This window comes from Sarcophilus harrisii, chromosome 6, assembly GCF_902635505.1.
Source record: "Sarcophilus harrisii chromosome 6, mSarHar1.11, whole genome shotgun sequence".
Taxonomy (NCBI): domain Eukaryota; kingdom Metazoa; phylum Chordata; class Mammalia; order Dasyuromorphia; family Dasyuridae; genus Sarcophilus; species Sarcophilus harrisii.
The window spans coordinates 67,241,919-67,264,390 of record NC_045431.1 but is presented as its reverse complement, the minus strand read 5'-3'; the positions used below and the strand labels follow the sequence as shown (position 1 = coordinate 67,264,390).

Sequence of the window (22,472 nt, the reverse complement as noted above, 5' to 3'; positions counted from 1 at the left end):
TGATGTAAATGTTATTGTCATTTAAAATGTTAGCAGCATACATGTATAACACCAGATTGCTCACCATCTCAGGGAGGAGAGAGGAAGAAATAGAATATTGAACTCAACACTTTTAAAAAAATGTTAATTGTTTTAACATGTAATTGGGGAAAGTGAAAAATATTTAAATAAAAAATAATAAAATATTTAAGTAATGATAATAAAACATCAATATTAATTAACTAATATTAAATAATGAAATATACTTAAGAAAAAATTAACCGTTAGTAGCATAGGATGAACTGGCTTCTCTCTTTAAAGGTTTCTATATAGATTTATAGTATAGAGATCTTTATGTGTGGCTAAATTTGCATGCTCACTTTTTTACACAGTGTACTTGGATAATCTGGGGAATTATCTAAAATCAATAATGTTTCAAATCTGATGTTACTGTCCTTTGCAGTATTTTTCAACAGTTGGGCTAAAATAACTTGAAAGCCACCTTAGTCCCCTCTGTTTTCTTATTTGACTGTCAAAGAAATCAAGATGACTGTAGCCTATAAGAATATGAAGATTTCAAAACTGATGAATAAACATTGGTTTTGAGTCTACAGTCACTTCTATATTCCCTCCAATAAAATTGTTAGGCAATCCATTGATCTTTACAAAACAGGTTGAGTATTTTTTCTTTTTTAGAAATATAAGTTCTTCATATATTTTTAACATATTTAACATGTATTGGACTACCTGCCATTAGGGAAGGGGATGAGGGAAAGGAGGGAAAAATTTAGAACAGAAAGTTTTGTAAGGATCAATGTTGAAAAATTACTCATGCATATGTTTGTAAATAAAAAGCTTTAATATAATTTTAAATAAAGAAATATAAGTTGTGAGTGGATCCAGCCATTCTAGAGAACAATTTGGAACTATGCTCAAAAAATTATCAAACTCTACACATACCCTTTGATCTAGCAGTGTGGCTACTGGGGTTATATCCCAAAGATATCTTAAAGGAGGGAAAGGGATCCGTATGTGCAGAAATGTTTGTGGCAGCCCTTGTTGTAGTGGCCAGAAACTGGAAACTGAGTGAATGAATGCCTATCAGTTGGAGAATGGCTGAATAAGTTATAGTATATGAATGTTATGGAATATTATTGTTCTGTAAGAAACGATCAGCAGGATGATTTCAGAAAGATCTGGGGAGACTTACATGAACTGATATTGAGTGAAGTGAGCAGAACCAGGAGATCATTGTACACAGCAACAACTGTACAATGATCAATTCTGATGGATATGGCTCTCTTCAACAATGAGATGATTGAAGCCAGTTGCAATGATCTTGTGATGAAAAGAGCCATCTATACCCAGAGAGAGGACTGAGGGAACTGAGTGTGGACCACAACATAACATTCTCACTTTTTTTATTCTCTTGAAAATTGTTTTCTTATTCATTTTCTTTCCTTTTTGACCTTATCTTTCTTATGCAGCAAGATAATTATACAAATATGTTTACATATATTGGATTTAACATATATTTTAACATGTATAATATATATTGGATTACTTGCCATCTAGGAGAGGGGGGTGGGGGGAAAGGAGGGGAAAATTTGGAACACAAGGCTATGTAAGGGTCAATGTTGAAAATTTATCCTGCATGTTTTAAAAATAAAAATATGTGTTCTGAAGAGCTTATTTCTAAAATAAGCCATTTCATTCACATTAAAAATGTGTCAATCAAAACATCATTGCATTTAGCTGTTAGGGTTTTGTTTATACTTTTTACCTCTTTGGGAATTTTAACTCGATACATGCAAACTTGATTTTTAAAACAACTAAACCAACCAATACTTGCAGTAAAAAAAATTCACCATCCATTTCTTTTTCATTCTTGACAATTTTGTCTAAATGGCTGCTCCGTGTTTCTTTACTGCAAGTCATATAACTAAAAGATACTCCATTTCTTTCATCGGAACACATCCTTTCCTAGTCATTTCCTTTTCCTTTTATTTCCTTTTTTCATCTGTGCATTTTAAAAATAGTCTTTATCATAGATTTCGGCATTCCAATGCCTTAATAGTGACTTTGCTCAGCTTCATACCATTTAGTCATATGCGTCGCATTTTTGTTTAAAGTAATAACAAGCCTCTTCTTTGTTGTATGACATTTCCATCTGCAATCTTCTTCCTTTTGTTCATTTTGTTCATTCATTAAAAAAAGTGTTATATAACTGTTGGTAATACAGTGTATGGCCATTCATAAACACATGTGATGAAAGACAAATGCAAAGTTACTCAATATTGAATGCATTAAAACTTTTCAACAAGCTCTCCCCTGTTACATTAATTAAATTGGTATCATTAAGTGTTCTCTCATATTTTATAATTTATGTGGAATTTACATTATTCAAGTTCACATTGTGATCTAACTGTGGCAAGTAACTGAGGTCTGAATGAGCACAGGTTCAGCACTTTTTATATAATCAAGATAGGCACAGGTTGGGTCATTTGGAGATAAATATGAGAAGGCTATGAAGGAAAGTTAATTCAGCATTACTCAGATTAGGAAATATCTATCACCTTATATTCCCCTTAGGATCACATATAAGTCAGCGGTGTCATGCCTTTATGAGACCTTTTTATTCTATTGAAAGTCCTTATTTTTAAAAGATGGAAAGTGAATTTGAAGCCTACTCCATTCATCTATAGACTTCAAGGTTAAAAAGATCTACAATAATGATTTTATTTTCCAAATAATGATGCAATTGGGAGAAAAGGCAAACTGTTCATGTAGTGTACATGAAAATTGAATGGAATTATATAAGCAGAAAATTATTTTCAATTGCTATAATAATCTTATGTAGGGAATTGAGCATGGGAAAATTGGCCCAGGGGATAGAGCACTGGACTTGGAGTAAGGATGATTTGGGTCTGCCTTTCACAATAGCTAGTTGTATAATTGTAAATAAATCTTGTGACTTCTGAATCTGTTTACTCAAGTAGAAAACTAGAAAATTATTACCTGTAATACTTTATGAATCAGGTTGTTGTGAAGCTGAAATAAAATATGTCAAAATGGATTGTAAACTTGAAAGTGGGTCATAAAATCAGTTTTCTCTTCTTTTCCATCTATCCTTTCTTTTTACTTCTCATTTACTCTCATCTTCCTCCTTCTCCACCTTTTCCTACTCCTAATCTTTTATATGTGCAGAGAAAATTGCTAATTGATGTAGATCATGAATTCAATAATAATTTCTCCATTTAGAAGGTCCCCCTAAGGATCAAGAGGTAAAATGGCTTGCTTCTGCTCATATATCAAGTATATGCTAGAGGCAGATCATCTTTCCCAGGTTGTACCTCCTACCCATTCTAGCACAATGCCAGTCATTTTTCTCCTCCTCCTCCTCCTTCCTCTTTCCTCATAATGACCTTGTGATGTAGATAAGGGCAACAATTATTGTTTTCATTTTGACAGTTGAGAAGCTTGCCAGAACCAGAACCAGAACCAGGTCCCCTAATCCAGGTCAGTGCTCTTGCCAGTTCATTGTGCTAAAAAAAAAAAAAATCAGCTCTTTTTCCATTAAATGTAAGATGTACTTTTTTGGTGTGTCTATTTGTTTTGAGTGAGGGAATAAGCATTTATTAAGTGCCTATTATATCCCAGGCACTGTGCTAAGCATTTTAAAAATTTATCTCATTTGATCCTCAGAAAAACCCAAGATAGGAATTAGTAGTATTTTCATTTTTACAGTTGAAGCTAGGCAGGCAAAGATTAAGGGACTTGCACAGGGTCACACAGCTAGCCAATATCAGAGGCAGGATACAATCTGTTCCTTTTGACTCCAGGTCCAGATTCTTTTCACAATTCCTTGTTTCATTTTTTAAATCATGTCTTAAAACATAATGAAAATTATTTCCTGGAACTCCCTTACCTATAGATTATTACCCTTTGCCTTAATTCTCTTTTCCTGGAATATGGTGACAAGCATCTTTACTTTGTGACTGGAGAAAGCAGAGATGGTTGTTAATGAATAAAGAAGCTTCTCATAGTCTATGGGGCAACTTAACTCAATGACCATTTATTAGGCACCAGTATCCAGGGAACTGAATCACTTGAACCTACTTTAGAGATAAGGGAACTGAGGTCCAAGGCTGAAAAATGATTTGACTGAGATGATTACATGGATATCTGAGTACCTTTGTATGTCTCTCTCCTGAGAGAGTGTGAACTTCTCCTTTGCCTTTTTTCTCTCTTCTGGATTTGTTTATCAGCATAATCGCCATTACCATCATCATTATTTGATGAAGATAATTTTCAGTATAGAAAATCCTAACTAAAATGAATCGGCAATGTACCTATGAATTATAATATTAGAGGCTTGGGGGGCTTCTTCCCATTCTCTTTTTTCTCAGGCAACCTTGCATCCTATATTGTGAAACCCCTCATTGGCTACAAGGCAAGCTGGCCACTTTTGATTTTGTCTCAATATAAACTGGACCCTCTCACATACAATAAAAGGGAGGGCGAGAAGGAATGAGAAACTCAAAGATCTGGAGGATTGGAAAGGCAAAAAAGCTGACCTGTTATTTATTGGGGCAAGTTATTAAGTTCTGAATCCTGGGAAATTTTCAAATTTGTGTGTGTATGTTGGGGAGGGGAAATGATGAGGAGGTGGTAGAGAGAAAAAAGGGCACCTGTGTATGTGTGGAGGGGGAGTAGTGTTTGCTCTATTGCAGATTTTGTGGTAATATTTATTTTCTCCATTAATAATTTTATTTATTCCTTTTTAATATTTGAATTATTTACCAATAAACCCCATATTACTGCCTTCCTTCCTTGTAACAAGGATTAATTTGAGTAAAATTCACCTGACAAAGTGACTCTATTATTATGAAAAACGTTTTTAACCTATTTATCTCCATTATCTACCAAGAGGATGGAGGTATTTAACTTCCCTTTTTTTTCCCCAGAGACCAAGATTTATTTATATAAATTTTATAGCATTTTAGTGTTGTTTTCATTTATGTTATTAGAGTAGCATATATTCTTCTCTTGATGCTATGATTTTTCCTCTGCATTAATTCATATTTTTCTCTATCTGTCTGAATACCAATCAGTTTCCTTTATATTCATGTATCTTGGTTCATTCAACTATTCTCCAACTGTCTGGCAGCCACTTTGTTTCCAATTCTTTTTATTTTTTAATGAACAATATCTTCTATTTATTTTGTATTTTGTGGGTATGGAATATTTTGTTATATTCATTATATCATATTCCTCTAGCCCACTGCCAGGAACCCCTCCCTTGGGCTTAATAAGCTCCTTTCCTGTCACCTTTCAGATAGATAGCTCTGAATACATCTGAAATATAAGCGTATCTGTTGCTCAGCAGCATTTATTAAGCTCTTATAGTATTCCAAGACATTGTGCTGAATATTGAGGATACCAAGAAAGGCAAAAATAGACTCTTTCCTCAAGGTACTCACACTGTAATGGGGGAAACATGTAAATAATTCAGTGTTTGCAAGATATGTACAAATGTGTTGAAAGCAATAAGCATTACTAGCCCAAGGGACTCAGAAACGTCTCTAGTAGCAGGTTGGATTTGAGCAGAATCTTAAAGGAAGCTGGGAAAGGTGGATATGAAAGAACAGAACATTTGCAGACCAGGGGGACTGTCAGTACAAAGGCATATAGAAGAATGAGGGTCATATTTGAAGAAATGAGAGTAAGCTAACATTGTTGGCTTGAAGAGTGCATTTTGGTGGTATAAAGTGACAAAGACTGTCAAAGGTAAAAAGGGGCCCAATTATCAAGAGATTTAAATGCCAGATAGGGAAGTGTATATTTGATTGTGAAAGTCATAGGGTACCACTGGAACTCACTGAGTGAGGATCCGGGGTGAGGGGGATTTGGTTGTTTGTAGTTCAGTTTTGTCCCTCTTTGTGATCATAATATACCGGGTCTTTCTATCCTTCATTTCTCTCAAAATCTGTACAAGTTCATGTTCATTGCTTCCATGACACTATATACCCATCTCATCCTCTGCCATGCCTTTTTCCTTTTGCATTTAATCTTTCCCAACATCAGGAGTCTTTTCCATTGAGTCCTTCTTGTTATTTGACATAATAATCAAGGCCTATAGCAATCTAGTATTTGATAAATCCCCAAACTCCATCTTCTGGAATAAGAACTCATTATTTGGCAAAAATTGCTGGGGAAAACTGGAAAATAATATGTCAGAAGTGGCATAGAGCTACATCTCACACCCCATATCAAAATAAGGTCAAAATGGAGAAATGATTTGGGCATAAAGGATGATACCATAAACAAATTAGGAGGAGGGATAATTTATCTAGAGAAATTTATGACCAAAGAAGAACTAGAGAACATTATCAAAGGCAAAATAGAAAACTTTGATTACATTAAGTTAAAAAGGTTTTTGCACAAACAAAACCAACAGAAACAAGATTAAAAGGGAAGTACAAAGCTGGGAAAAAATCTTTATAGCCAGCATTTTTGTTAAAGATTTCATTTCTAAAACATATAAAGAACTGTGTCAAATTAATAAGAATAAAAGTCACTCCCCCAGTTGACAAAGGGTCAAAGGATATGAATAGACAGTTTTCAGATGGCAAAATTAAAACCATTTATAATTATATGAAAAAATGCTCTAAATCACTATTGATTAGAGAAATGCAAATGAAACCAACTCTGAAGTATCACCTTACACCTCTCAGATTTGCTAAAATGATAGGAAAAGATAAATAATAAATTTTGGAGGAGATGTGGGAAAACTAGGACACCAATGCATTGTTGGTGGAATTGTGAATTGATTCAACCATTCTGGAGCGCAATTTGGAACAATACCCAAAGGACCATAAAACTTCATACCCTGCCAAGGAAAAGTCAAGAATTATATGAGCAAAACTACAAAACACTTTTCACACAAATAAAGTCAGATCTAAACAATTGGAAAAATATTAAGTGCTCTTGGATAGGTCAAGCAAATGTGATAAAGATGACAATACTTCCTAAACTAATCTATTTATTGCTATACCAATCAAACTCCCAAGAAACTATCTTGCTGACCTAGCAAAATAACAACAAAATTCATCTGGAAGAACAAAAGGTCAAGAATGTCAAAGGAATTAATGAGGACAAAGGCAAATGAAGGTGGACTAGCTGTACCTGATCTAAAACTATATTATAAAGCAGCAGTAACCAAAACCATTTGGTATTGGCTAAGAAATAAAAAAGTTGATCAGTGGAATAGGTTAGGTTCACAGAACAAAATAGTCAATGACTATAGCAATCTAGTATTTGACAAACCTAAAGGCCCCAGCTTTGGGGATAAGAATTCATTATTTGACAAAACCTGGAAACTAGTATGGCAGAAAGTAGGCATAGACCCACACCTAATACCATATACAAGATAAGGTTGAAATGGATTCCTGATCTAGACATAAAAAATGACACTATAAACAAATTAGAAGAACATAGGATAGTTTACCTCTAAGATTTGTGGAGGAAGGAATTTGTGACCCAAGAAGAACTAGAGATCATTATTGATCACAAAATAGGTAATTTTGAATATATTAAATGAAAAAGTTTTTGTACACACAAAACTAATGCAGACAAGATTAGAAGGGAAGCAATAAACTAGGAAAACATTTTTACATCCAAAGAATCTGATAAAGGCCTCATTTCTAAAATATATAGAGAATTGACTCAACTTTATAATAGTTCAAGCCATTCTCCAACTGACAAATAATCAAATGTCATGAACAGACACTTTTCAAATAAAGAAATTGAAACTATTTGTAGTCACATGAAAAGGTGCTCCATGTCACTATTGATCAGAAAAATGCAAATTAAGACAACTTGAGATACCACTACATACCCTCTCATACTGGCTAAGATGACAGGAAAAGACAAGGGCGAATGTTGAAGGGGATATGGGAAAACTGGGACACTGAGGCATTGTTGGTGGAGTTGTGGACAGATACAATCATTCTGGTGAGTAGTTATTTCTGTTATTTGCTTGCATTTTGTTTTCTTTCTCAGTTTTTTTCCTCTTTCTTGATCTGATTTTTCTTGTGCAGCAAGATAACTGTATATGTATACATATATTGGATTTAACATGTATTTCAACATATTTAATATGTACTAGACTACCTGCCAGCTAGGGGGAAGGAGGAGAAAATTTGGAACAAAAGGCTTTGCAAGGGTCAATGTTGAAAAAATTGCCCATGTATTTGCTGTGTAAATAAAAAAATTAATCCAATTAATTAAAAAAAAGAACTTCATACTCTTTGACCCAGTAGTGCCATTACTGGATCTGTATCCCAAGGAAATCATAAAGGAGGAAAAAAGACCCACATGTTCAAAAAAAGGTTTGTAGTAGTTCTTTTTGTACCAAACAAAAAATTGCTAAAGTAGTGGATATCCATTAATTGGGGAATAGCTGACCAAGTTGTGGTACATGAAGATAATGGAATTTTATTGTTCTATAAAAAATTATGAACAAGATGATTTTAGAAAGGCCTGAAAAGATTAACATGAATTGATGCTGAGTGAAACAAGCAGAACCAGGAATACATTGTACACAAGAACAGCAAGAATGTGCGATGATCAACTGTGAAATTCTGGGTTCTTCTCAGTAGTTCAGTGATCCAAAGCCATCCCAGTAGACTTTGGACGAAAAGTCTGCATCCTGAAAAAGAACTAAGGAGAATGAATGTGAATCAACACATGCTATGTTCAATTATTGTAAAGGGCTGAAATTCTTAAAAGATGTGCTTGAATCAGACAACCAAGCACTTAAAGCTAATTACCTATTGGACAATGATTCTATTAGTATATATTTGGAAAAATGGCCCTTCCTCAATGTTGGGTGTATACATATAACTGTAGGTAAGGATTAAGGGGTGGGGTGAGAGAGGCGAGAGGACTTCACTTTGCAGCAGGACCAGAAGGGAGATTGGTGGCGAGCTTGTGACAATTTGTGTCTCCTTCACTTCTCCCCCTGAAGACCAAGGACTTTTGCTTATCCTGACTCTGGCTGTTCCTGAGACCTTCAGGGAGTTAGCCCAGACTTTACAACTTATTTTTTTTTTCTGTTTTTTAAATCTCTCCCATATTTTTTCCTTTTGCTCTGAGTTTTCTATCCCAACATGATTCATAAAGCAATGTGTATTAGAAACAAATAAACTTACAACAATAAAAATGACCTATTCTCCCAAACTGAAGACATCATGGCATCACTATCCCTTCCAACTTCTTATTTGCTTCTCCTTTCTCTTCTCCCTTACAAAATATTCTATGTATCATATATATATATATAATTACATATTATATAATATATATTATATATTATAAACCTTCACTCTATTCATCTCCTCCTCTTGCCTTGGTGCAATGGGAGAGTTGGGGGAGACTTGTAAAGCCTCTGACCTCAATTCTCACTGGTATACTGACAGATTTTCCTTCTCTTTTATTTTCCTTGAGGAGAGGAGGCTTCTCCACCTGTCACCACAGCCCAAGGGAACCAACTAATATTGTAAAAATTCCTTGTCATGGAAAAATTCTTTGGCTTGCCTTGTCAGGCAACAGGTCTCTGCTTTATATATAAATCTCCATAAGCAAAAAGAAAGGAAAAAATGCCTTAGTGAGACCCTTTTCTATGTCATCAGAATTTTCTGACAGTTTTATCCTCCTTCCCATCCATTAGAGGGTCTGGGTGTGTTGAATGTTGCTCTTATTATTTGACTTTATCTCAAAGTTTTTCTACCCAATGTCTGAGTGTAAAGGTTTTGTCTCTTGGGGTCTTCTTTGTCAAAGTCCTAGGCAAAACTTACCACATACTGGCATGAATCTGCTCTGGTCAACTTTATCCTGGTCCCAGATCTTACGTTGGCACCTTGCAACATTTCCCCACAGGTGACTGAGGAACTGAACTCTTATCTGCTATTGCAGAATTATGAGAGAGCTGCTTTTCCCACTTTCTAGACCCATTTGGTGGAGAGACTTTGTTCTGACCTTTTATCAAAAGAAAGAAAACTCTAAGAATCAGTTTCTTCAGTCATAAAGTGAAATACCTGAACTACCTCCCTTACAAGGTTATTATGAGCAAAGTGCTTCATAAAACTTGAAGCATTTTATATTGTGAGGGATTTTTAGCAATGGCCAATTGAGAATAAGTACAAGGTTACAATCATGACTCATGTATTAAAATGGTGGTTGGGCTCCAGGATCTTGATGCTTTTCATTTGCATAAATTATAAATCCTATCATCAGTTACTTCAGCCACTTCATGATTCACAGACACAGATTCTCTCTTTGTAAAGTAACTTTGATATATGGTAAGGATAACAAAAAACAAAATAAAATACTTGAATATTCAAAGTTAATTCTATATTTCTAGTTAATGTCCCAATCTCTTGTTAATTTTCTTATATTCTGCCTCTGACTAGTGCCTATTGCAATTCCAATTGACTGCTAAGGATCTAGCACAAGTTAAATTCAAATTCATTCAAAAATCACTTTGGTATCTCCTGTGTACAAGGCACTGTGCTGGATGTTTAAGAACAAAGGCAAAGATGACATTTTTCCTGCCTCAAAAAACCTTATATTGTACTGGGGCAGGTTATGTTGCATAGATATATAGATAATAAAGAAGAATGAAATTTTAGGTGTGTGTACCTCTGTAAACTAGAATAAAGAATAAGAGTTTTCATTTGAAGCTGAAACCTTGAAAACCATGTTAGACTCTAAGAAGTGGAAGTAATAGTACTTGGATGTTAGTATTGAGAGTAGCTAGAATGTCAAATCTAGGCTATAATTCCTTCCCCTCCTATTATCCTGATTATTTTTCTCCCTCTTTCCTTCTCTCTCTCTTCCCCTCCTCCCTTTGCCCTCTTCCTTTTCATTCTCTTTCTTTTCTTCTATGGGTGCAATGGTTCATCCAAAAGAAAAGGTCCTAATTCTGGAGAGTCAGAGGATCAAATTTACATCCTGTCCCTGATGTGTTTGACCTTGGAAGGAAAAAAAAATCATCTCCCTGCACATCTGTATTCTTATGTAAAGTGGTGGAGTGTTGTACTGGATGGCTGGCTTCTAAGTCCCTTTAAGCTCTAGATTTACAATCCTATGATAACTTTTTGGTCTCCCCCTTGTCCCAATTTCTTGTCCTTCCCCTTCTTACCACCTCTGCTTTCTCTTTTATTCTTCTTCCTTTCCCCATATTTTCATGATTTTAGGCCTGCAAAGTTCAACTTAAGTGCTTCTATATAGAATTCTTCTTTCATTCTGCAATTGAGGTATAGAAATGAAGGGAACAAGATGCACTTAAGAAGATGAAAGACTAGGGGAGGAACAATTTTGAGGTTCCAGAAGATAATACCAGGGCTAAATTGGAAATTCTGATGAAGAAATGCTTCCCAATTCATTCTTTGTAGTCTTAGTAGGAGATTGCAAGAGGCTATAATCTTCCAGGAGGACATAACTCTGTGCTGAATGTCCATGATGTAGATAGAAGGTACATCATCCTCCTCAGTCACAAAAGAAAAAATACAAAGTTGGAAAGGACCTCAGGGTCATCTCATCCAACTCATAACCAAAAGGGACTGCGCCCTCAATTCTTGATTTGACCAGAAGGGGCTGGGAGGTGGAGTTTCTGCTTTTTGAGGCAAATTTTACATTTATTAAAATTGTAGATAGCTCTGATGGTAATGTTGTACTTTTTTTTTCTTATCTTAAATCTAAATCTATCTTGGTAATAGCTGTCCGTTGCTCTAGATTGTCCTCGAAGGGCATGGCAGAACAAGAACATCCATCTTTCTCAGGATACGCTTTTACATACTTGAAAGCAGTTATTATATGCTCTTTTAAGTATTTTCTTCTCCACTGTATAACCAACAGTCCCTTAAGTAAACTTCATGTAGAATGATAAGCTTCTTAAATAACTCTCTACTGGTTACTTCTCTGGGTGACGTCTGTGAACTCACATGTCATTCTGGACTTCTGTTTTCTCATCTGTAAAAAGAGTTGAACTAGGATCAACTCTAAGGTCCCTTCTAGTTGAAGATCTGAGGCAAAGATGAGAGAACATTTCCATTAGATTTCATGGATAATGAAGGATGTTTTGGGGATATGTCCTCTACATATGAACAAGGCAGCTGGGTGACATGGTGGATAGAGCACTAGGCTTAGAATCAGAAAGAATTATTTCAAGAGTTCAGATCTGGCCTTAGATACTTGCTGTGTGATCCTGGGCAAGTTGCTTTATCTGCTTCAGTTCATTTGTAAAATGAGCTAGAGAAAATTCTATTAATTTTGCCAAGTAAGTCCAAAAATAGGGTCATGAAGAGTCGGACATGATTGAAAATGACTGATCATAAAAAATATGAATAAAGTTACACAAGAATTTTATGAAGATATTGTCACTTATTGGATAGAAGGTTGGATTTTGAGTTAAGAAGGCCTGGATTCATCTATAATCATATGAAAAAATTCTCTAAATCATTATTGAGAAAAGAAATTTAAAGTGAAGCAACTCTGAGGGTACCACCTTATGTCTATCAGACCTATCAAGAGAAGGGAAAGGTAATGTTAAATGTTGGAGGGGATGTGGAAAAACTAGACACTAATACAGTGTTTGTGGAACTGTGAACCAATTCATCCATTTTGGAGAGCAATTTGGATCTATGTTCAAAGGCCTATCAAACTATGTATATACCCTTTGATCCAGAAGTGTTTCTACTGGATTTGCATCCCAAAGAGATCATAAAAAAGGGAAAAGGACCCTCATGTACAATAATGTTTGTAGCAGCCCTTTTTGTGGTGGCAAAAAATTGGAAAATGAAGCCATTATTTGGGGAAAGGTTGGATAGGTTATGTTGTGTCCATCAAAGATCAAGGTGACAAGATGCCATGAGATGGCAAGCATAATTACACATACAGGCCTGTCTAGATCTTCTTTTTATTTCCTAAGTCAAATTTTCTTTTTTATTTCACTAGAATTTTATTTTTTTACTCAAGTTACATGTCAAGAAACATTTTAGCATTCATTTTTACAAGATTTCGAATTCCAAACAGGAGAACACTGTACACCACAATGGCAAGATTATGTGATAATCAGCTATGATAGACTTAGCTCTTCTCAGCAATTCAATGATTCAAGACTATTCCAGAAGACTTAGGATAGAAGATGCCATCTGTATCTGAGAGAGAACTATGAAGATTGAATGTAGATAAAAGCATAGTATTTTTACCTTTTTGTTTGTTTTTTATTGTCATTTTGTTATTTTCTTCTCTTTTGCTCAGATTTTTCTTCCTCAACAAGACAAATTTGGAAACATATTAAAAATTATTATACTTATATAATCTATATTACATTGCTTTCTGTCTCAGGGAGGAAGGAGGTAATGAAGAGAGAAAATTTTTGAAACAACATTTTAACAAAAATGATTGTTGGAAATTATCTTTACATGTATTTGAAAAAAATAAAACACTATTTAGAAAAAAACTCTAAATTTTTCTTCCTCTTTCTCTTCCTACTCTCTTCTCTTCCAAAGATGGCAGGCAGTTTGATATAAATTATATATTTGCTGCTACCATCTAAAGCATATTCTTATATTGGTCACCGTTATAAAAGAGAAAACATATCCAAAGGGGAAAAATGAGAAAGATAAAAGTGAAAAAAAATTCTTAAATCCTCATTCCAAAGACATCAGTTCTTTATCTGAATATAGATAGCATTTTCCTTCATAAATCCTCTGTACTTATGTTAGATCATTGTATTGCTAAAAGAGCTGAGTCAGTCATACAGTATGTTGCTGTGCATACCATGTTTTCCTGGTTCTTCTTACCTTACTCAGTATCAGTTCATATAAGTAATTCTGGGATTTTCTGAAATAAGCTTGTTTCTCATTTCTTATTGTACAATAGTATTCTATTACATTCATATACCACCGCTTGTTCATCATTGTCCAATTGATGAAAATCCCTTGAATTTTTAATATTTTGCTACCACAAAATGGGCTGCTAGAAATAATTATGCACCTATAGATCCTTTTCCATTTTTTTTTTTTTGTGATCTCTTGGGATATAGACATAGTAGTATTATTGTTGGGTTGAGACTATGTACAATCTGATTGCTCTTTGGGTATCATTCCAAATTACTCTCTAGAAAGATTAGATTAGTTCACAACCCATCAACAGGGTATAAGTATTCCAGTTTTCCCACCTTCTCTGCAATGTTTACCACTTTTTGTTTGTTATTTTGGCCAGTCTAATATGTGTGAGGTGGTTTCTTAAGAGTTGTATTACTGAAATGACCAGCAGGATGATTTCAGAGAGGCTTGGAGAGACTTACATAAACTGATGGAAAGTGAAATGAGCAGAACCAGGAAATCATTATACACTTTAACAACAATACTATATGATGATCAGTTCTGATGGACGTGGCTCTCTTCAACAATAAGAGGATCCAAATAAGTTCCAATTGTTCAATAATGAAGAGAATCAGCTATACCTCATGAAAGAAATTATGGGAAATGAGTGTGGACCACAACATAGCCTTCCCACTCTTTCTATTATTGTTTGCTTGCATTTTTGTTTTCCTTCTCAGGTTTTTTTCTTTATTTCTTGATCCAATTTTTCTTGTCCAGCAAGCTAATTGTATAAATATGTATACATAGATCTTATTTAACATATATTTTAACAGATTTAACAACAGCCCCTGCCATCTAGGGGAGGGAGTAGGGGAAAGGAGGGGAAAAGTTGGAACAGAAGGTTTTGCAAGGGTCAATGCCGAAAAATTACCTATGCATATGTTTTCTAAAAAAAAAAAAAAAAAAAAAACTATTAAAAAAAAGAGTTGTATTACCTTGTATTTCTCTAATCAAAAGTGATTTAAACTTCCTCTTCATGTACTTTGACCATTTATTACTTGGAGAATGGCTTGTATCCTTACAAATTTGGCTCATTTCTCTATTTGAGAAATGAGGCATTTATCAGGGATACTTCCTGTAAAGATTGTTTCTTAGATTTCTGCCTTCCTTCTAATCTTGGTTACATTGTTTTTGTTGTACTAAAGCTTTGTTACTTAATATCATCAAGATTGTCTATTTTATATTTTGTAATGCTCTCTATCATTTATTTATGAAGATTTCACAGGTAGAGACTATTATTCCTTGCTATTTTAATTTGCTTCTGAAGTCACTATGTCTAAATCATACATCCATTTTGAATTTATCTTGGCATATGGTCTGAGATGTTAGTTTATATCTAGTTTGGGTCCTATTGTTTTTCAGTTTTCCCAGAAGTTTGTCAAATGGCGAGTTCTTATGTGAAAAGCTGGGATCTTTGAGTTTGTCAAACACTAGGTTACTGTAGTTATTGACTACTATGTCTTATGTACCAAATATATTCCACTGTTTTACCACTCTGCTTTCTAGCCAGTATCAGACCGTTTTGATGCTTATTGTTTTATAATATTAGGTTTTCTTTCTATAATTTCTATCATATATAATTATCCTTTGTTCCAGATGTTTTCAATTAAGTTCATATTTTTTTCACCATTTCAGGTTAGACTAGTGTCTAAGTTGTTCATTCTTAGCAGATCTTTATTAAAGAAAGTTATTATTTCTTCCTATTTGAACTTTGGTTTGTTTAAATTTTTCCCTAAGTAGAGAGAATATTATCAGGAGATGGAATGTTACATAACAATCAAACTATTCTCCCCCTTTCAGATATACAGTACTCATTTTTGTGTGGATTAGACAATAGGTTATCCCCTTATTGTAATTATGAAATTATTTTTCTTTAACTCCAACTCACTATCTTTTTTATCTCACACAGCCATAATTGAGATCTCATGATGACCTCATATGACAAAAACATACTAATTGATCTACCTCTAATCTTTCCTCGCTCCATTTTATCCTGCCGCCATTTTGGTGCTGACCTTTATCACCCCATATTTTGACTGTTCCAAAAGGTTTCTGATGAATCTATTTGCTACAAATCTCCCATTCTAATCCATTTTCTATTCAGCCATCAAAAGTGATGGTCAGAGCATGTCACTCCCTACTCAATAAGTTATAGAAGTACTCTATCAACTCCAGGATCAAAAACAAAATCCTCTCTTTGATATTTAATCTTTCAAAATCTAAATTCATTCCCCCAATCTCTTCTCCTTCTCCATCTTTCTGATTTTCTTACATCTTACTCCCTACCATGTATGTATTCTTTGATCTAGGGATGCCATTCTTATTACTATTCTGTGAATAAACACTCTATCTCCATGCCCTTAGCTCCAGGCATTTTCTCTGGCTAATTCTTCCTTTCTACTCCCTAAAGTCTAGAATGTTTTCTCTCCTCATCTCTGCCTCCTGGATTTATGTTCTAACTAAAACAAGCCGTCTACAGGGAACCTTTCCCACTGGCCCTCTTTTATTTCTAGTGCCTTCCTTCTGCTGATTAGTTCCTATTTATTCTGTCTATATCTCATTTGCACACATGTGTATGTTATCTCCTCCATTAGATTGTAAACTCTTCAAGAGCAGGGATTAGCTTTTGTCACTTTTGGTAACCCCCGGATTTAGCATATAACAGGTTCTTAATAAATGCTTATTTACTTACACTCACTTTATACACCTGTCAAATTGTTTTCTGAAGAAAAGATATGATTATATTTCTTCTTTATTCAAGATGCTAAAATGATAGTCCATTGCTTCTAGGATTAAATATTAACTTCTCTGCCCAAGCTTTAAAGCCATTTACAGCCTGGCCCTAAGCGATGTTCAGGTTGATTTACACATGACTTCCTCTAACGTACTCTAAGGTTGGTTCAAATTAGCCTATTTCCTTCCACAAGGATATTTTCTATCCACACACTGCACCTCCCACCTTCTTGCGTTTACATAGACTGTCCCCAGATCCTAGGAATGATCTCCCTTCTTAAGTCTGTCTCTTGGAATCTTTAACCTCCCATTTCCTCTTCATCCTCACCAGAAGGATATATAGAGATATTATTTTATTTTTTGTCTTTGTCTAGCACTGGCATAAATACATGTTGAATTACATTGTATTGAATTTCTTTCTATCTAGGCTTAAAAACTGTTGGAGGTTATAGCTTATAATGTTTATGAAAGACAAGGGTGTATAGAAGCTGGGTCTTTGTACTTATCTGGAAGATGGTACACGTATTTTTCACTCTTCCCCAATGGGCTCTACCCCCATTTCTATAAAACTCGTATTTTTTTTCCTATCAATCTCAATGATCCTTACTGGTGAAGAAAGCTGGAAGGTAATTCTCAGTGCAGATGCCTCTTTTCCGGGGATCCCAGGCAAGAGAGGTGAGCTTGAGTGGCTCTGTTGACAGAAAAGAACGAACAGCTAATGGAGGAGCTCTTAGGAGGGAGCTTCATAGGTCTGGAGCATGAGCAGCTCCCAAGGGTGAACTCATTAATGATTAAACAGAGAAGCTGAACTGACACCAGAGGAAGACAGTTGAAAAACAGCACCTGTTCTTTCCTTTTCAAAGCCACCTAGAAAATAAAGGTGTGTTTGTTCTTACCCCCCCAGGTCCGCACCAGTGCCCTGCCTGAGAACAAGGAGCCACGGTCAGATGTTGGTGTAAGTATTTCTTTGCCCTCCCAGGGTCCACAGACATTCCCAACCTAATTGTTCCCATCTTCTCTGGCTCTATGCCTGGGGGCTGACAAATGTGATGGAGTTCAATTAACAGGGTAGGAGCTGGCACAGTTGATTCCTGAATTATGCTGAATTCATGTCTTGTCTCTTGGAAATCCATCTCCAAGTGAGTGCTCACAGAAGCTGGTCCAGCTGGCCAGGAGTAGCCCCATAAATTACCCTGCAGGCAACCCACACTTGCTCCAGAGTCCAGATTCCTGCAACAGTCGGGGTCTGGTGAGATTGCAGATGTACATTGGGGTGACTCCGATCATTTCCTCTACCTGCTGTTTAATCACTGGTGTGAAGAGTCAGGAGATGGACAGTTCTGGCTTCAGCCCTGAAATGTTTCTACTGCACCAGAACTAACAAATAGACTGTACTGCCAAGGAAAAGGAGGCTTTTGGTCTGAGGATAGAAAATCACAACCCAGAAACATGATTAAAGAGAGGTTTCCCCAGAGATCAGATTCATCCCTGCCTTGGTCTGCTCCACATAGAACCATTTCTCCATTCTCTTCTCTACAGATCTTTTATTTCAGCCAAGTCGATCTAATCTTTCCTCTAAACAGGCATCTCCTACCTTTTTCTTTGCTTATCTAATGATCTGAATCTCCTCCTACTTCTCCCAACGTTCCTCATATGTTGGCGGCAATTTGTCTGAAGCTGCTTGTATTTTACTACTGCTCACACACTCACCTTCTACCCAGGTTCCCTTCTGCTTACTTTTTGATGTCTGTGCTTTGTGAACCCTGTCCTTGAAAGCCAGAGCTCTATCCCTGTCACTTCCACTTCATAGAAACCCTACCTCCCTTCCAGGTTCATCATGAACGACAACTCTTCTATAAAGTCTTCCTGGACCACCCTCTGCCTGAATTGTTAGTTCTCTCTCCATTGCTGATTTCTTTCTTTTTACACGAAAATCCATTTTATTTAGACTTCTCTTCAGGACAATTAAGTTCTTTGAGGGCAATTTTTTCCTTTATATCCTACTGTCTATTCATACTGCCTTGGACCACAAATTCACTATGAACTGCCAGTATGTCTTGGCAACCAAAAAAATTTATTGTAGCGGAGATTCAGATCGAGGAAAGTGCTAGTCTTATTGTACTCTCTTCTGATTAAATGAGATCAGGGTGTTCTGAAAGCCACATTCTAGAAGGGTCATTGTCAAACTAGAATGTGTCCAGACTGGCCTCTGTGACAAACAAATGAGGGACTTGAAGACAATGTTGTATGACGATTGGTTGAGGAAAATAGGAAAGTTTAGAGAAAATTTGAAGGATGTAATCAGAATACTTACCTTCAAATATCTGAAGGACTGTCATGTGGAAGAAGGATTAGGTTTTTCTGTGTAACACAAAGAGGATGAACTAGGTATGTATGATAGGTTCATGTATTGCGGTAGACTTCAACTCAGTGTTCCTTCAGATTTATGAATGATTTGAATTTTCCTAAAATGGAATGGATTGTCTTTGGGGAATACTGGGTTCCTTATCATTGGAGGTTCTATAGTTCTTCATAAGAGATTTCTGTTAGATATAAGTAGTATGAGATATTCTGCATGGTCCCTTCAAAGTCTCTGACTCTGATTGTGATGATTATGTGATCATTTTGAATATACCTTGATTTTCCACAAAATCTATTCAAATATATAAGAATATTTATTCCATCTGATGGCACCAGAAGGCTATTTAGTTTCTATGCTTCCTTCTCACTGTCATCTGTTGTTACCGTCCCTACTTTAACACTGCCTTATAACCTTTTTAGACTTCTGGAAATCAGATCACCATGCTTGTTAGCATTGTAGCTACACCAACAGTAAATAAACTTGAGGGGGACTCTCTGTTTGCTGAGGCACTTGAGCTTTTATGCTCATGCTCGTGCTTATGCTTTATGACATCTCTTTGGTTGCTCAGGTTGGCTTTGCCAACCCATTCCCTATTTTTCACTAGTTTCCTGTTTATCATCTGAGCTGGATAACTGAGGTGGTGGTGGTAGGTAAAGAATTTCCAGGTAGTTGAGCTATTGATCTGTTTAGTTTACAAGGAGTCTTTTTGTTGATTGACTAACTGAAAGAGTTCATGGTTAGGTATATTCTGATATTCTGTTTCTTGTCTCTGACACCTATTCATTGACTTTGTGCAAGTGCTATAGAGATTATATACCTGGATGCCTTAGTAAAGAGAGTTTCCCCATCTGGGAGTTCCCTAAACAAGAGTTCCCTAAACAGGTCTGCTCCCCTCCTCCCATCCATAAATTCTGTTGAAACATTTTGCAAAAAAATAAAGTTAACTTGGAGAGAAAATGGGAAGCTGATAAATTTATACAAGGTCAATCCAAATATTAGGGAATAGACAACATATTTCTGGAGGAAAAAATAATCTGTAAGGTTAAAGGTCACCAAACAGTAAAGGAAATAACACATTATATAATGTAAAATGCTCCATGCTGTGTTGGAAAAACATGTGATCCTTAGAATACCAGCTTTGAATACCTGTTTGATTCTAGTTGAGAGACCTAGAACAAATTCAATTCAACTCAATAAATGTCTATTAAGTTTCTATTGTGTACAAGGACTATATGAAATGAAAAGGATTTTTAAAAATGTAATATATGTATATATATATATATATATGGGTGTGTATGTATATACACATACATATTTACATATGTATACACTATCAAGGACCTTACATTCTATTGAAGAACAGCAGTCACACAGCTGAATAAATACAAAGCAATAGAAACTAATTTTAAGAAGTGGTGAAAACATGAACAATGGGGTCAATCACAAAAGACATCTTTATACAATTGGTACCTGACTTCAGGGATCACTTCAACTCTTGGGTCTTCTTTTTCCTTATAAACTGGGCTCCCCAAGGAGTCTTCTCTAATTCTACAAATCTTATGGCTGTATTTTAAGATTCCTAATTTAGGAACTTAGGGAATGAACACAGCCCTATCCATGCATGAAAGGCTGGGTCATAGTTAAGTTCAGTCTTAGTGAGCAATCTGAATATTTCTGACTTTAACAGAACCACTTCATGAGGCCATTCGGATAAATTTTTTATCTGCACACTACTCACAGAGAGAGGTCATGGGATGAGACAGCTGTCCCCGTCTTTCTCCCCCAGACTTGATATTGCTCTCCAGGCAGGTGAGTGATGGAAATTGTGCATCAGGCAATTTAATGTTCATCTGCTACAGAGTACTTAAAAGGAGATGATAATTCTCAGAGCCCTGGAAAGGCAGGGGACAGAGTGCAGCAGACCTATAGAAAATACAAAGGAATAGAGTTTGCCACTGAACTGCCACTGAAATATATCTTCACTCAGTTCTCAGTTGTATTTATCACACAAACTAAGTTGAGATGGGGTTTTATAGAATTGCACTATTTTCAGAGGTTCATAGAATCATAGAATTCAGAAGGGGAGAGTTCATTGAAGATCGGCATCTATAATCTCTTCCTTCCTCCTCACTATATAGATGAAAGAAAGGTTCTTCAAGTCCATATATTTGGAAGAATTAAACAAAAATTTATGACCACCATTTGTATTTTCAGCAAAAGCAATACTTTAGAGATGGCATTAGTACAGTAAAAAAGACTAGGGTTTAAATTCTATGATATTCTATGGGGTTCAAATACTATCTCACATTGTAATATTGGTCGTCACTATATATTTAAGGTCTTTAATTTTCTTATCTGGAAAATGAAGTGAATGAATTAGAATAGTGGTTCGTGTCTTTATTTGTATCAGGGATCTCTTTGACAATCTTGTGAGAACAAGGACTCCTTAGAATATTTTTTTAAATATATGAAATTATTTTTTTTTAAATGGATCACAAAGGAAACCAATTGCACTGAAATACAACTATCAAAATATTTTAAAAGTCCCCAAAATTCATGGATCTGTTAAAAATCTATTCCTCAATCCAGATACTAGATTCTTATCCTAAAATTAGATCTCCAAAATGTCCAAAAAAAATGCTACCTTTGGTTTGAAAGAGTACTCTGAGTACCATTTAAGTAGTTATATTATGTTTGTGTGAAGCTTTCTGTTTCTCTTCATGCTCCATCATAACCCTACTGAGAGCTATGGTGGGAAAGAAAGCCATCTAGTTGTCATTCTTTCATCTAGCATAGATTTTTCAGACTGTGCTTCATCATCTGGCTACAGCCTGCCCTGTTCTCAGGGCTTGTTGCTGTTTGCAAAGCTGCCTTAGAATACATTGACGTGCTGTTGCTTTTTGGAAATACCCACCCTGGGAGTCTCTCATTACTTACATTCCAGACTGGCGTGTCTATTGCTTGGATTAGCCAGTGGCTTGCATTCTGGTGACAACATTTATAGATGCCCTTCAGCTGCTTCTCAACCATCCATACCTTGAAGGGACAGTTTGAATGTTGTCTTATTTTGTAACAAATACGGTCTCTGGTTCTCCAATACTTTGGAAAATAAGTCAACCCATTTTATGTTCTTTTGGGATCCAAGATAGGAGTCTCAAATGATAAGACAGTCTGCCAAGATTTATTCTCTCCCAACAGCTCAGTGTCAATCAGTTCTGAGTAGACTGGACTTCGTATCTTGCATAAGATGCTAGGATAGCTAAATGGCTGTGGAAATGCTATATAATAACTAGGACAACAGATAAAATTATTCAAAATTCAGTGGGCTATGCAATGAGAAAAACAAAGCTATGCTGCTGTTTTCTGTATTTTAAATATTTTCCATTTTTTTATTGTGCAGCTTAAAATCTAATGGAGGAAGGAGGTGGGGAAATAAGTGAACACAT

At 35.5% G+C, this 22,472-nt stretch overlaps 1 protein-coding gene and 1 long non-coding RNA gene across 4 annotated transcripts in view; one reads left to right on the top strand and one right to left on the bottom strand.

Annotated features, from left to right (window-relative positions):
• INPP4B (inositol polyphosphate-4-phosphatase type II B) overlaps positions 1-22,472 on the top strand; it is a 767,278-nt gene that overhangs the window by 408,139 nt on the left and 336,667 nt on the right. For all 3 annotated transcript variants that reach the window (XM_031943193.1, XM_031943195.1, XM_031943194.1), the window contains exon 7: positions 17,569-17,619. In XM_031943193.1, the coding sequence (XP_031799053.1) occupies positions 17,569-17,619 (51 nt within the window). The remainder of the gene's footprint in view (positions 1-17,568; positions 17,620-22,472) is intronic.
• LOC116420021 lies at positions 17,258-19,571 on the bottom strand. Its single transcript, XR_004230346.1, has 2 exons — positions 18,979-19,571; positions 17,258-17,355 (listed from the first exon to the last, which is right to left on the bottom strand). It is a non-coding gene; the product is annotated as an uncharacterized LOC116420021 (long non-coding RNA).